General features: G+C 44.4%; 1 protein-coding gene across 1 annotated transcript; it reads left to right on the top strand.

Annotated features, from left to right (window-relative positions):
• The first annotated feature begins 3,840 nt into the window (after positions 1 to 3,840).
• On the top strand, positions 3,841 to 6,616 carry LOC124114766 (palmitoyltransferase AKR1-like). The gene is made up of 2 exons (XM_048398677.1): positions 3,841 to 3,871; positions 6,054 to 6,616. Exons 1-2 carry the CDS (start codon positions 3,841 to 3,843, stop codon positions 6,614 to 6,616), a joined length of 594 nt encoding a protein of 197 aa, XP_048254634.1.
• Positions 6,617 to 16,420: the final 9,804 nt, after the last annotated feature.

Below are 16,420 nucleotides of genomic sequence, written 5' to 3'. Positions count from 1 at the left end.
ATGCTGCCAAAAGCAGCTCCCGCTGCTGGCCTTAGTCAGACTACCGCTGCCCGGCCCCAGGTAGCCGGCCAAAGCAGATCCCACTGCCTGGCCCCATTAGCAAAACCATTGTGCGACTACCGCCGCGGACCCAACTGTCAGCTACCGCTTGACAAGACGACTTCCGCCGCCGGGCCCATATACGTGGCAATTGTTTGCCGCAACGTATGTTATTTTACAATTCCCCGGCTGAAAAGTCGGGAAAGACAAGGTTCCCTATGAGAAGCAGGTAACCCCGGAAAGGTTACCGCTGAAAAGCAGGTAGCCTTTAGCACGAGTATTAATTTGGAAGCAAGTTAATTTGTTACTAGCAGTGTAGCCCACAAGAACCCGCCACAAAGCACCAGAGTGCTACCCCACACCCACGGCCACGAGATGGCATTATTGCCCAGCTTGCCTATGTACTGAAAAGAAACACTAACCTGTGGAGATAACGTCCTTACTGGCGCAAAACAAGCGCCAGGGCATGCAATAAATTGTCCGTAAACACACACAGTCCTTTGTCCCTGAGGTGGACGCCCTCCTAGGCGTACCATGTCTTGTCTGATGCCAGGATCTGGGGATGTGGCACTATTGTACCGCCGAGCTCTTTGACTAGGTTGGCCAGTCGGCGGTTGATATTCTTCTGCATCCCCTCGATCTTTAGTGGATCCCTGGCATCGTGCCAGTAGCGCCTGGGCAGCATTGAGGATACGATGATCTTGGTGTCAGGAAGCTGGAGTTGTATCCGAAGGATTGATGCCACCATGTCAAGGTAGAGTTGGCTGCCCTTGACCGAGCACAGGTTGTTGGAGCCCAGGTGAATGATGAGGGCTCTGGGGCTGCGCCGTGTCGCCTTGACCTGTGCATCTAGAATGGTGTCCAGTTCCTTCCACCTCATCCCCCCTCGTGCCAGCCATAGCATCCTGGTTGGTTCAGAATGGTGCCCTTCAGGAGCAAATGCTGCTGTGCCCTGGCCATGTAGCTGGATCCCACCATCCAAACTGTAAACAATAAGAAGTGTAGTAAGTACCATGAAAGACTATTTGAATTAATTGTGCAGCATTAAATTTGTGGGTAAGCGTATGTAAGCATTGAAACAATCTGATTTCCACCTGCTGTATTGCTGTATGAGGTGTTCCGGCACCCCATTCATGGCTGCTGATGTGGCTGCCCCAATGCGGAAGGAGTGCGAAGAATAGCGAGCCGTGTTTATGTTGCTGTGTGCTAAGGCCTTTTTTAGGAGTGCCTGGAATTGGTAACTTGTAACGGGGGAATGATCGAAATGAACGAATGCATGTTGTGGGCCGGAGGGGTGCGCCTTCAGGTAGTGCTTGATGGTGACTACCCGACATAGCGGATTACCTAGTATGGATGACATTGTAACTGTTGTCCCCATCCTGTACTGATCAGACTTTGAGTGTGGTAGATGGATTGAAAGCTGCTGGGGGTTGCCCGAGAAGCTTAAATTCTGGATGGCGCAACCTGTTTTTGAGGGTCCAGTTTGGACCAGCTAGCTAACCCTAAAGAAACCGAAGAAGGCTGTGCAGTAGACTGCTTTAAACAGTCTGGCTTCATATGCTGATGAGCATACATGTGGCAGATTGTTGGTTACTACCTTTAGCAGATCTGCAGTGATTGGTTTTCTGGTGTCTGGTCGGCCCGCTGATTTGTGTAAGCCTGTTAAAATCTTCCCACCAGGAAATGGTTTGTACAGTCGGTGAGCCCATGGAATTGGTGCTGTGAAGACAGCGCTGCAATGTAAGTCTCGACTGTGTTAGGGGAGTGGTGAGTGACTGACAGATAAGCAATTAAGTTTACAACCTGATCCAGCGGGACTGGCCACACCACTTGTAGCTGGTGTGTGGACCGGAACGGGTGCAAGGCATTGATGCCTGTTTGGTAAGTGGCCCATGTATTTGTAGACAGAGATTGTTGTAGGAGTCTGCCGGCCTCCTGCCTCAGATCCGCCATATGTTGCACGGGATAGGTGTGGGGTTCTGGTCCGTGGCTGGTGCTGCCTCTCGGAAGCGTTTGAGCTGAAACCTCGAGAGGGCACCGGCAATAGTGTTAGCAGTGGAACATACATACTTTGCCCTAAACATGATATTATATCGGAGGCAGTGCAGGATTAGGCGACGGAGTAGGCTCATCACTCTGGGGGCCTTGGTAGACTGTTTGTTGATTATTGCTACGACGGCTTGGTTGTTGCAGTGAAAGAGGACCTTTTTGTTTGCGAGTTGCTTGCCCCAAAGTTGGATGGCTAGTGTGATGGGGAACAGCTCCAGGAGCGTCAAGTCCCGTGTAGTTCCATCTGTCACCCACTGGGTTGGTCATGCGCCGTTAAACCATTTGCCCTGCATGTAGGCCCCAAAGCTGGAGGAAATCGCTGTCTACCTATAGTTGGTCCTCGATTAGCCTTCGGCTGAATGCCCTGCACATAAAGTTAAGCTTGCGCGCCTAAGAGGGACTGAAAGGCCCTTTTTGTGACCTTGATGTTACCTGTAGACAGGATGTCTTGGATTTCCATTGTCGCCTCCTTGATCTTGGACTCTGGGATTCTGGTGTGCATTACATTGGTGTCGATTTGTGCGCACCGTCTTGTCGTGCGCATTAGGGACCCCAAGCTGTTCTAGTGTATTCACGCATCCGTTGAGGTTGTCTGAGCAGTGGCTGGTGCCTGCTGTGCCCCCCGTTAGGAAGTCATCCAGGTAATGCATGGTCTGACACGTTGGAAGATGTGATTGCATGCACCATTGCAAGAAGGTACTAAACGTTTCAAATATGGCGCAAGATATGGAGCAGCTAAATGGTAAGCATTTATCGAAATAGAATTCACCTTCGAATCTGATGCCTAGCAGCTCGAAATCGGATGGGTGGACTGGTATAATTCTAAAGGCCGACTGAATGTCGAATTTTGCTATTAGTGCTCTCTTTCCAAGTTGTTGAACTATATGAGTAGCTTCATCAAATCTGGCATACACAACGGAACAGGCCTCTGTGTCTATGAAGTCGTTTATAGATTTACCCCTGGGATAGGATAGATGGTGAATTTAGACGGAATTCCTCCGCATGCTTACCCAGATGCTGACCATAGCCTTGCTGCTTCTTGGGTACCAGGCCTATTGGTGATACTTGGAGGTTGTCTAGGGGGGTGTCCTTGAAGGGGCCCGCCATCCTGCCAAGGTCGCCTTCCTTTTTTAGTTTTTGTTTCACGTAGCCTGCCGTGTCTTGGTGCGTGGCTGATCGCAAGTTTCGTGCCAGGCGACCCGTGCAGCTTCCCTGGAACTCGAGCTTAAAACCAAAGCTAAAACCTACCCATAAATAATTTGCATCTCTGTAATTGACCCTAGCATATTGACGTAACCAGGGTGCCATTTCATTGAGATTCACGGGGGAAGGGGCCATTGAATTTACCTGCCTTGACGGCTGGTTTTCTGTTAGGGAAAGGCTGATTTGGCTTGTATGAGGCCGGTTGGACCCCATTCCCTCGAAAGCAGGTCTTAGAGCTGTGGGAATGTTTGCCCCACTTACCGCATTTGTGAGTGTACTTACAGTTGACCCTGCTACAGCCAAATTTATTGAAATCCCAGCATACCTGACTGGCGATGTCCCCCTGTACGCGTGTCATTGCGCCCCGCCCGCCTGATTCTGGTTGTCGTACCGGCTGTGTGACCATGTACTTCAGCCACAACTCCCCGTCGATGTTGTCCCAGCGTCGTGAGCGGTCCCTTGACATTCTGTGTCGGAATTGTTGGTCGTAGGTTGACCAGGCCGTCGGCCTCGTTGTGAGCATCGGGGATTCTCCCTATGTTGGGCGAAATGGCGGGAGAACTAAAACCAAGCCTTACCTGTTGGTTTGCGCTAACCGGGCCGGGCGCTGAATGTTCCAGCAACTGGAGTATTTTTTCCAGTTGCTCGTTTACCTGGGTAGCCGAGTTGGCAGCCTGCTCGGCATTTACAAGCTGCGCCGATTGCACGTTAATTGTGTTGCCACCTTCGATATTTCCGTAATTGGAAGACTCACCATCAGCTGTTGCCTACTGCATAATGTGTACTGCCGGGGTTTGTGTTGTGGTTGTACTGGCCTGCTTGGCTCCCCTCACCAGCTTGTGGTTGACGGCTGATCTTCTCTTGGGAGGCATCACGAAAGGTCGACGTCGAGGTGTTGAGTTGGTATTCCACAAGTGTAAAATGTCCCGAGGATGAAGTTCGGGAATAGAACGAAATAAATGCGATACGGCGAGTGCTGAAATAGGTGGTATTAAAAGCGTAATCGGCGAAACGGTCGCGATTGTGTAAATGCGATACGGCGAGTGTTGAAATAGATGTTATTCAGAGCGTAATCGGCGAAACGGTCGCGACTGGGTGCAAGGGAAAAGTACAAAGCGAAAGCGATTAGATACAGCGAAACGCGTGTGTACTTGAAGAGGGTCTCTGCGCGAATGACGGGCTTTACAAAAAGGCGGGATGATGCTCGCGCGGGCTTATTCCCCGGGCATGGTGCAGAGTGGTGACCCGGGGGTGATTGAGTTACGAGGGGTGATTGGGTCATGGACGTAATTAGCCAATGGTTTGGATACGCGCGATAAAGTCATTTAGTAGTAAGTACTAAATGTAAATATTAGAGAAGGCGACAGACAGATCTTTCACTAACAGGAACATTGGCATCAGGCTGCGCTAATCAAGATGTATTGAAGCTGGCGGCTGTTTGAGAATCGAATACAATTATGGAACGTTAACTTGTCGTCTACGACTTGGTGAATCGAAATGAATAGAGGTGAATGAAGGATTCATTGTTCTTCAAAAGAATCATTCAGATGTAAGTTGAATACATTTGTAAATGTGTTTATCTTTTTGAACATGATCGCATGTATTTTCTTTAATACCTTCCCAGAAAATATGTGTTTACATAATTACACTATATTGACGTAAGAACATTAAGTGCAGAAAAAACGAATACCAAATTTACCAAATCATGTGCAGTTGTCAAAGTGCAAAGAGTCAGTGAGTTGTGTCTTATGGCAATAGTCCATCCATATCGCGTTACCCAGTCAGCCACTGTATATCTAGAAAGACAACTTCAAACGAAAATAAAGACCAATGCTACTAAAGTACTGACAGATAAATTTGTCGATTCAGTTTGCTTTTATGGAGGAGACATTCACGGACACATGTACAGTTCACATTTTGCTTCTGTTTAAAGGTACCCACTGGTCCCTGCACAGACATGTCTTGCAGTCTCGGTTCTAGATGTATAGAGAGCCGATATGGAAAAGCTGTCTGTGTAAAAGTTAACTAACTGCCTTCAACACATCTTAACTGAAGGCTACGTTGACATTAACAGTAGAGAGAGGGAATACAGGATGACACCAGTGATGATGGCAGCACGTTTTGGACATAGCCCTCTGTTTGACTTTCTTGTAAAAGAAGGAGGCAATATGTCACTTGTTGATAATAAGGGAAACAACATTCTTCATATTGCCTGTCATGGAGGACACATTGTGATAATGAAATATGTCCTTTCACTGGACATCGTGGACATCAACAGTAGAGGGCGATACGGGAGGACATCAGTGATGTTGGCAGCACGCGGGGGACATAGGGATGTGTTTGACTATCTGGTACGTGAAGGATGCAATATAACACTTGTTGATTATAAGGGAAACAACATTCTTCATATGGCCTGTTATGGAGAACATTTTGAGATAGTGAAATATATCATGTCACTTGACATCGTGGACATCAACAGTAGAGGACAGTATCCGAGGACATCAGCGATGAAAGCGGCATACTATGGGAAAAGTGAAGTTTTTAAATTTCTTCTTAGAAAGGGAGCTGATGTGTCACTGGTAGATAAGGCTGGTAACAACATCCCTCATGTGACCTGTAGAGGTGGACACATAGAAATGGTTAAATATATAATCTCATTGGACGTTGTGGACATCAACAGTAGAGGGCAGTACGGGAGGACATCAGTGATGTTGGCAGCACGTTGGGGACGTGGGAAGTGTTTGACATATGTGCATGTGCAGGTGGAAATGTGTCGCAAGTTGATGCTGAAGGTAGCAGCATCCTACATTTGGCCTGCCATGGAGGACATTTGGAGATGGTGAAGTACATCTTCTCGCAGAATATTACAGACATCAACAGTAGAGGAATGCACGGGATGACACCATTGCATTTGGCGGCACGTGAGGGGTATAGAGAAGTGTTTGACTTAGTCCTGGATAAAGGAGGTGATGCTTCACTTGTGGATATAAATGGTGATAACATCCTACATGTGGCCTGCCTTGGAGGACATGTGGAGATGGTGAAGTACATCCTCTCACAGAACATTTCTGACATCAACAGTAGAGGAATGTACGAGAGGACACCATTGATGGGAGCTGCAACATTTGGCCACAGAGAAGTGTTTGAATTAGTTGTGGATAAAGGAGGCACTACTTCACTTGTGGATATAAATGGTAATAACATCCTACATTTGGCCTGTCTTGGAGGACATGTGGAGATGGTGAAGAACATCCTCTCACAGAACATTTCTGACATCAACAGTAGAGGAATGTACGGCAGCTTCGGGACATATGGACCTGTGTGACCTGCTTATTAGCAGAGGTAGTGACGTGTCTGCAGTTGATGGTATTGGTTTCACCATCCTGCACGTCGCCTGTTATTATGGACAAGTAGAGATGGTCAGGTATATTCTTTCTCAACATGTTGTGGATCTTAACGACAAGGACAGGAATGGGGATACAGCAGCGATGGCAGCAAAACGTAAAAAACACAAGGCAGTGTATGCTCTACTTGTGTCGTAAGGTTGATGGGGGAACGAGCTGAAGTTTAAACATTTTTGATACAATTTGCTAGTCACTATCATTGATGTGATTATATCTCTATTTCATGTGTCTCTGTCAGTCTATATATGCATTCCAGTAAATGTCTACGTTAATGGCTCTTGTTTCAAAATAACGGTTTGTACATTTGGAAGGGAAACCAGATTGACCCGTAACCACTCACAAACTAATAGGGTGCAGCACAAAGTGCTCGTAAGTACTTGTGTTACATAGCATACACGTGTTACTTCTCCGTCAACACACGCGGTGCATAGTGTTCACTTATAACGACTACATCAACCCTTATGTTTCACAGTGTACGCATGGTACTCCTACATCCACACACTTTACATAGCTATATATAGTGTACGTACACATGCTGCCCTTACTTCAGCACATCCTGTACATAGTGTGCATGTGTTATCACTAAACCAACACATACTGTACATAGTGTGCATGTGTTATCCCGATATCAACACACCCTGTACATAGTGTGCATGTGTTATCCCGATATCAACACATCCTGTACATAGTGTGCATGTGTTATCCCGATATCAACACACCCTGTGCATAGTGTGCATGTGTTATCCCGATATCAACACACCCTGTACATAGTGTGCATGTGTTATCACTAAACCAACACGCCCTGTACATAGTGTGCATGTGTTATCCCGATATCAACACACCCTGTACATAGTGTGCATGTGTTATCCCGATATCAACACACCCTGTACAAAGTGTGCATGTGTTATCACTAAACCAACACACCCTGTACATAGTGTGCATGTGTTATCCCGATATCAACACACCCTGTACAAAGTGTGCATGTGTTATCACTAAACCAACACACCCTGTACATAGTGTGCATGTGTTATCCCGATATCAACACACCCTGTACAAAGTGTGCATGTGTTATCACTAAACCAACACACCCTGTACATAGTGTGCATGTGTTATCCCGATATCAACAGACCCTGTACATAGTGTGCATGTGTTATCCCGATATCAACACACCCTGTACAAAGTGTGCATGTGTTATCACTAAACCAACACACCCTGTACATAGTGTGCATGTGTTATCCCGATATCAACACACCCTGTACAAAGTGTGCATGTGTTATCACTAAACCAACACACCCTGTACATAGTGTGCATGTGTTATCCCGATATCAACACACCCTGTACATAGTGTGCATGTGTTATTACTAAACCATCACATACTGTACATATGTGCATGTGTTATCCCGATATCAACACACCCTGTACATAGTGTGCATGTGTTATCCCGATATCAACACACCCTGTACATAGTGTGCATGTGTTATCACTAAACCAACACACCCTGTACATAGTGTGCATGTGTTATCCCGAAATCAACACACCCTGTACATAGTGTGCATGTGTTATCACTAAACCAACACACCCTGTACATAGTGTGCATGTGTTATCCCGATATCAACACACCCTGTACATATGTGCATGTGTTATCACTAAACCAACACACCCTGTACATAGTGTGCATGTGTTATCCCGATATCAACACACCCTGTACATAGTGTGCATGTGTTATCCCGATATCAACACACCCTGTACATAGTGTGCATGTGTTATCCCGATATCAACACACCCTGTACATAGTGTGCATGTGTTATCCCGATTTCAACACACCCTGTACATAGTGTGCATGTGTTATCCCGATATCAACACACCCTGTACATAGTGTGCATGTGTTATCCCGATATCAACACACCCTGTACATAGTGTGCATGTGTTATCCCGATATCAACACACCCTGTACATAGTGTGCATGTGTTATCACTAAACCAACACACCCTGTACATAGTGTGCATGTGTTATCCCGATATCAACACACCCTGTACATAGTGTGCATGTGTTATCCCGATATCAACACACCCTGTACATAGTGTGCATGTGTTATCCCGATATCAACACACCATGTACATAGTGTGCATGTGTTATCCCGATATCAACACACCCTGTACATAGTGTGCATGTGTTATTACTAAACCAACACATACTGTACATATTTACACTTGTTATCCTGGATGAACACACGTTCCATATGGTACATAGTGTACAGCTCTCAATCAACAGACACTTTACATACATGTAGTTTACACGATGCACCAATAAATGTGCAATAAATTGTTTACAGGCTGCGCTACATCTACACACATGTTACTAGTGTACACGTGTTCTGCCTATATCAACACAGATGTTGCATGGTGTACACGTGCTGTGCCTACACCAACACCAACACCAACAATGACAATCTCAACACATAGTATTCACAGTATACATGTTTTTCCACTCAATCAAAACACATGTTACATAGTGTGCACATATTATGCCTATATCAACACACATGTTACGCCTATATCAGCACACATATTACATAGTGTGCACGTGTTATGCCTAAATCAACACACATGTTACGCCTATATCAGCACACATATTACATAGTGTGCACGTGTTATGCCTATATCAACACACATGATACATAGTGTACACGTGTTCTGCCTATATCAACACACATGTTGTGCCAATGACACACATAACTGTCAGATGGGTTATCGCTATTCTACCTGTCAAGAATATCCAACACCGCACATGCTCTTTACACCGAAAGCCAGGGTTCGATTCCTCATCTGGGTACAATGAATGTAGTATGGAAGACTTCTGTGACGTCTTTTGACAGTTGTCCGTATCATGGGGGCTAGAGGATGTATGTCACAAGTGCATTGTATTATATTATAGACCTGTCCAGTTGTAGATAAAGGGCCTATATTGTGTAGTGTCTGATATAAGTGACCTGTCAAGTTGTAGTACAGAGGACCTGTGCTGTGCATTGTGGTATATTAATGACCTAGCAAGTTATAACATAGAGCTCGAGGACCTATGTTGTATATTGTCCTATACAAGAGACCTGTCCAGTTTGCAGTCTAGAGGACCTCTGTTGCGTCTTGCGTTTTATTAAGTGAGTGAGTGAGCTTGGTTTAACGCCGCTTTTAACAGTATTCCAGTTATATCACGGTGTGTCAGCTTAATGTGGGAGGAAAGCCCGAAGTGATGCAGGTCTCAGACGTTTACCACTTCGATGAAACCCACGAGCACCGGTATGGTGCTGACAAACCTAGAAACATAATCGGGGCGAACCGGGATTCGAGCCCACAATCATAGGTTTCTGGCGTGCCCAAGGGACGCAACTCTGCACAGCGAATCGCGGCGCCTTAGACGACTGGGCCACCCGTGCCCCCGCGTTATATTAAGCTACATTGGGCAGAATTATCATAAAAACGCCCATACGGTATCAGAAATCTGCGGACTACTATAACTTGATAGAAGCCCGCATTCGGTTAACGATAGGCTGCTATCTATTCCACTGCTATGTGACGTCATAATAATCGGGTGCTAATTAGCTGATTCACAGACTGACACGGACATCACAAAGATGGCGTCCGATGCGATCGGTGTTGACGAGTCGGCTTGAGTTATTGTCCGAGTGCTTCATAAATCTACTGACGTTTTTTTTCTTTTGTTTGTTGTTGTTTTTTATGGGGGGGGGGGGGGGGGGGGCGAGGACGTCAATATTATTGATTTAAATGATAATGAGAGCGATCCAAAAAGTACTATAATCTGTAAGTTACTAGAAAGTGGTTTCCAAATATAACATGTGTTGCTGAAAATAATGTTTCCGTTATTATAGCTAAAACAACAGTATAGTGGTTGTATATAACCTCGCAACGGAAGTCACTGATTTACTAATATCAACGTCAACAGGAACCATAATGGATGACGTCAAAAACAAGAAACCGCATGGCATTCGACCTTGGCCTTAGCCGGGTAGCTCTGGACAAAGCGTCCATTTTGTAGCTGAGTGTTAGTTTTTCATGAGCGGATTTTGTGTTTTGCTTTTGTAGTTGACAGTACAGCTAATAGTAGCATCTGCAATGACCCGCAAACCAGGACGGGGAAGCGGTGTGGATTGCTGGACTTGAAGAACCTCGAGAACATCAGTGAAAGCGAAGCAGAAGTCGTACATGCCGATATGTTGTTCAACTTCCACACGTCGGACAAGAAAGAATAAATGAAACTCAAACCATTCATGTTAATTCATGTAACTTCTTTTTTACTTTGTTTCACACATCGAATCATATTCAACAAAGCACCGCAAGGTAGGAAATCTGTGTTGAAGGCTGCAGCTACAACCAATTCGTTGTAACTGTCTGAAAATGAATGTCAAACTGTTCTTTTGTAGATATACAATGTACGGGACTGGTGATCCGCAACAATCTGTCAGATGCACAACAGGGGCTAGAGCCTCTTATAAAGACTCCACACACTGTTCTGTTGTTCAAAACGTATGTTGAGACTGTTCAAGCGTAATGCTGTCAGTGGTGGTATGGTGAGCTCCGCCAGATTCATCGTGAGGTACAGGTAACGTACAGACAATCTTCCTTCAGTAAATACTGCCCATTTCGCATGGATAGTTCTGTCGTTCTCTGTTTTAATACTTTTTCAGGTAGATAGTACACAATTAGCCTAGCTTAGCTAAATACTTGACTGGAGACATATTGCCCTCCACTGAACACATAAATGGATCTGTGAAATATTTAGCTTGACATGGAAATATTTGTGAGGGTAGAATGTTGTAGTCATGAGAGAAAAGACACAAAAAACAAAATCGACTCATTACATTAATTGTACTACGAAGTAAATTCAAATCTGCTCCTGTCATCTATAGGGAATTCCGTACAATAACAGGAAGACAAATGTCAACACCTTCCGTTAAAAACCGGCTCAATGCAGCCAGCTTGAACGCAAGGCGTCCTGTGAAGGGTGTGACCCTAAGTGCTTACCATAGGTGACAACGACCGGGGTTCACTAGGCATCATCAGGGACGGGATGTGCGCCAGTGGTATTACACCATGTTTACAGAATCAAGGTTTTGCCTCCATCTCATAGATGGCAGAACTCGTTGTTGGCGACGTAGCGGGGAGCGGTGCATGCCATGGCAACTATTCATGATCACGATCGGCACGGGAGCGATATTGTCATTGCGTGGGGCATTATCACACATGGCAGGGGAATTGATTTAGTTATTGTAAATTGACTTTTGACTCTCCAGCTATAAGTTTCATTTCATTTCATTGTTCCATTTGTTAATCGGCGTGTCCAGGTCGTCACTGATCATCTCAGGCGAGGAGACATGCTATGTTCCCTGACTTGTCCTCAAAGAGCATCTGTGAGATGTTTCGAGCGGCGATGTGCGCCAGAGACCCAGTTCCCACAAACGTGGCTTATACCTTCAGGCGGAAAAGCGGAAAATACCGTGGTCAAGCATACGCAAGTGTAATCAACAGTATGTAAGGGCAACCATACCCAAGTGTAATAAACTATATCTCAGGGCAACCAAACGCAAATGTAATCAACACTATGTCAGGGCAACTACACGCAAGTGTAATCAACAATTTGTCAGGGCAGCCATACGCAAGGGTAGTCAACAGTATGTCAGGGCAACTACACGCATGTGAAATCAACAATATGTCAGGGCAACTACGCGCATGTGAAATCAACAATATGTCAGGGCAACCATACGCAAGTGTAATCAACAATAAGTCAGGGCAACTATACGTAAATGTAATCAACAATATGTCAGGGCAACCATACGTAAGTGTAATCAACAACATGTCAGGGCAACCATACGCAAGTGTAATCAACAATATGTCAGGGCAACAATACGCAAGTGTAATCAACAATATGTCAGGCCAAACATACGTAAATGTAATCAACAATATGTCAGGGCAACCATACGTCAACGTAATCAACAATATGTCAGGGCAACCATACGCAAGTGTAATCAACAATATGTCAGGGCAACCATCCGCAAGTGTTATCAACAATATGTCAGGGCAACCATACGTAAATGTAATCAACAACATGTCAGGGCAACCATACGCAAGTGTAATCAACAGTAAGTCTTCAAGGTCGAGGCCCGTGAAGATTTCGGAGTAGAATACATGCAGGTCTTCAACAACCCATGCTTGCCGTAAAAGGTGACCATGCTTGTCGTAAAAGGCGACTAACGGGATCTGGTGGTCAGGCTCGCTGACTTGGTTGATGCATGTCATCGATCCCAATTGCGTGGATCGATGCTCATGATATTAATCACTGGATTGTCTGGTCCAGACTCGATTATTTACAGACCGCCGTCATATAGCTGGAATATTGCTGAGTGCGGCGTTAAACAACAAACCAACCAACCAAATCAAGGTGTCGTGCATGTATCGCCAAACATGGTGGGCACAGTCAGGTCAGCGTAAGTGATGCGCCATAAACAAATACCTGTGACTTTTCACTGCGATTGTCAGGCATGCGATCATTAAAAAAACTGGTTAACACCCGCGACTCACACAATTTACGTAAAAGAGTATGTGTGTGTTGCCTGACACCGCACAGCGGTAAACCAGACAATCAAGTGATAGACCGGAAATACAGTCACACGAAAGCGTATTTATTTTATTTTATTTTTAAACTAAAAACTAAAATAATATGTTAACATCCCCTTCCACTCATGTTTGACATTCCTGAGTGTGTCTATCGAATGAAGCAACAATACAGTTAACACTTTTATAAGCACATTGGCTCGCCGACTGGGTTGATGCACGTCATCGTATCCCAATTGCGTGGATCGATGCTCATGATATCAATCACTGGATTATCTGGTCCTGACTCGATTATTTACAGACAGCCGTCATATAGCCGTAATGCTGCTGAGTGCGGCGTCAAACAACAAACAAACATTCGCCTCTCACGACATGTATATTAGTATAAGGGTTATTGAAGATCTTTTCTAACCCGGATCTTCAGGGGTATATTGCCATTTGTGATATATTGATACTGGCTTGTCGACCCTTTGAGGATAAAGACAATAGCTTCGACGAACCTCTTTGCTTTAACAGGAGCCCGAACGTTTTGGGTTTTTTTTATTTTCGGCTTACAGGCTTTCAGAGACACGCCTTGTTATTCCATTGTGACTTTTTACCCGACATGGCCCGATCAGATGAGTTTGACACTGACATCGGTCAAATAGGAACTGGCGATTGATTCCTTCCTACCATCCGACCAACAGAATCGATGTCATCAGTAGTGTCCCAAGTCTGCAGGTGACACAAGCACAGTTTGTATCAAGGCTTTGTAGTAGCATATATTACTCGAGCTGACAAGTTGACCTTGGACGAACACAGACACCTGAGACCATAACGCGTGGAAGTTTCCCGAACTATATGTTACCCCCGTCTTTATGGGAGACTCTTCCTCAAACAATTAGTGACGAGACCCTGTGGCACAGTTAATATAGAATTCTATAGTACTCGCGGAATCACGGGTAGGTACCACAATGCTATGAATCACTAGTTGGTCCACCGTCTTAGCAATGGTGTTACACTATCGCACAGATTGGACTATAGATCAAGGTAAATGCGATTAATGTCTTTGAGGTCGACTTTACCGAGCCCCAACTCGAATAGACCTAACGTAAAGCAAGAGGTTCAAATAGCTTCACTCGGAAATGATATGTAGTGTTTGTGAACTGTGACACTCTTTTGCACTTTTAAGAGCATGGAAATTATTTAACGTTTTGCACTTGAATCTTTTCTACCCACGAATCAAAACTACCCATCTCCCCAAATAATACCTTTTTGTTAACTACTTTGTCAATGGTTCAATCAGTTTCAAAATATTTCGTTACTTATTTAAACTTTAAAACTACCTTGGCAAATATTCATCACAGAAAGATTTCAGTGTGTCATCCAGGATACCCTGTCGTCGTCTTCGCACAGCAGTGTTTAGCAGATCCTCTGTCCAAGGTAGGTTGTGTTCATTACTTAAAGTTTTCTAGACGCAAAGTCCGCTAGATATGATTGAACATGACAAGCCTAAAAAGGTTTATTTTATATTCAGTGATCAATTGGTACACTGTAGTGAATTAATCAATTTGAATTTGTTAATACACCATTTGAGCAACGTATTTGTTTAAAGTCATCCTGGCATTGTCCTTCGTTGATTATCATTTTACGACTTTTTTGTATCAATCCACAATGTAAGGAATATAGCGTTCAAAGAAAATATACTACTTGCATGTATGTGTTCACAGTCCAAACGTCAACGCCCGAGAACAATAAGTCTCTAGTATCTGCTAAAACAGATTCCAATTAATTAAAATATATGAACATCGTGAATACAGGTACTCCTACATCAAACTTGTATCCGGGAATGATCTGAAGTGAAGCTGGTCAGCGTCTGTACATTTAACATGTGGGCGACGGAGGATAATCACATGTTTTCAGGATGTCGTTCCACTCAGTTCCTACAGGACACGGTGCCCATGTGAGTTCACTCAGCGCGCATGTCACATATTCATTACACCCGTTGCAGGAGTGATACCAGCCATCCGGAACTCCAGAACAGTCCGAGACACAGGATGCTGCAACGATACAACATCTTGAGATCATGGTGGCCGGTAAAAAGTCTGGATCAACTGTTTTGTGATGCTATGACGAGCAACATCCAAAGCCTGTTGTTACGATAACCCAGAATGAACCCTGTGACCCAGCCTGACTCGTACGACAAGCATCTGTGGCTGGGAACTATTCTGACACAGGATCCCAGTCCCGTCGATACACACGAATTGCATTTAAAAACAAGCCTGCATATCTTGCAACATATTCCTTCTTTAGAGCCACCTTCATTATACACATTTAAGACTACAATACCATGCATGCGCATGGCTTTCAGAAAATGTTTCATACGTGATCAAATATCATTGGTTAAGAAATAATACTTCTTTGCAATGGAATATCCAGTTTATGAAAATATATCCAAAGCTGACAAACTTGATCAAAACATCAATTGGATTAAATGCAAAATAATATCAGGGATATAACTAATCACATTATGCTTGTTCATATGTCGATGTATGCGCCCGTGTTCTCACTTTTAGAATGTGTTTCCAAGCATAATCCCCAACTCTACACGGAAACATACTGTTGCCTTGTTTGCTTAAAGAAGGCTTGAGACAAAGTAGTGTATACAATAGTGACACAACCATCTCCATAGCAACAAGAAATGTATAATTCTTGCTAAGAGCAAATTCGGTTTTACGATTCGACAGTATCATGAACATATGTTTATAAAAGACTATCAAATAGTGGTGTTCGCGAAAAGGTGACCGCATCCTGCCCCACTGGTGGCAACGTCAAAAACACATTTAAAGGCAAATCAATTGTTCACATGTGGAACATGTGGTACAAGACAATTTAGAGGATATCATTTTTGTCACTGATGCGTCCAATTTGGAAATGTTCTCTACATAGAACATTCTAAAAGCTTCGCTGAGGTCTTCCTTGAATAGTGTAACATTGATAAAACAACTTTTTGCAAGAGTCGTGTGACGCTCTTTGGAATCTTTGGAGATGTTCGATCGTACCTTAAAGGCTGTGAAATGTAGACACCAATGGATGGATCTGATTGAATATTACTCGAGATGA

Source organism: Haliotis rufescens, unplaced genomic scaffold (genome assembly GCF_023055435.1).
Source record: "Haliotis rufescens isolate VD_foot unplaced genomic scaffold, xgHalRufe1.0.p SCAF_18, whole genome shotgun sequence".
Taxonomy (NCBI): domain Eukaryota; kingdom Metazoa; phylum Mollusca; class Gastropoda; order Lepetellida; family Haliotidae; genus Haliotis; species Haliotis rufescens.
Note: the sequence above shows the minus strand (reverse complement) of the source record. Positions and strands in the feature narration are given on the sequence as shown.

What these genes read in the sequence shown, in the direction of transcription:
- LOC124114766 (XM_048398677.1), top strand. Translation starts at nt 3,841, where the DNA reads ATGGCGGGAGAACTAAAACCAAGCCTTACCT. An exon ending in ACTAAAACCAAGCCTTACCT is followed by an intron (nt 3,872 to 6,053) that starts GTTGGTTTGCGC and finishes GTGCATGTGCAG; the next exon opens with GTGGAAATGTGTCGCAAGTT.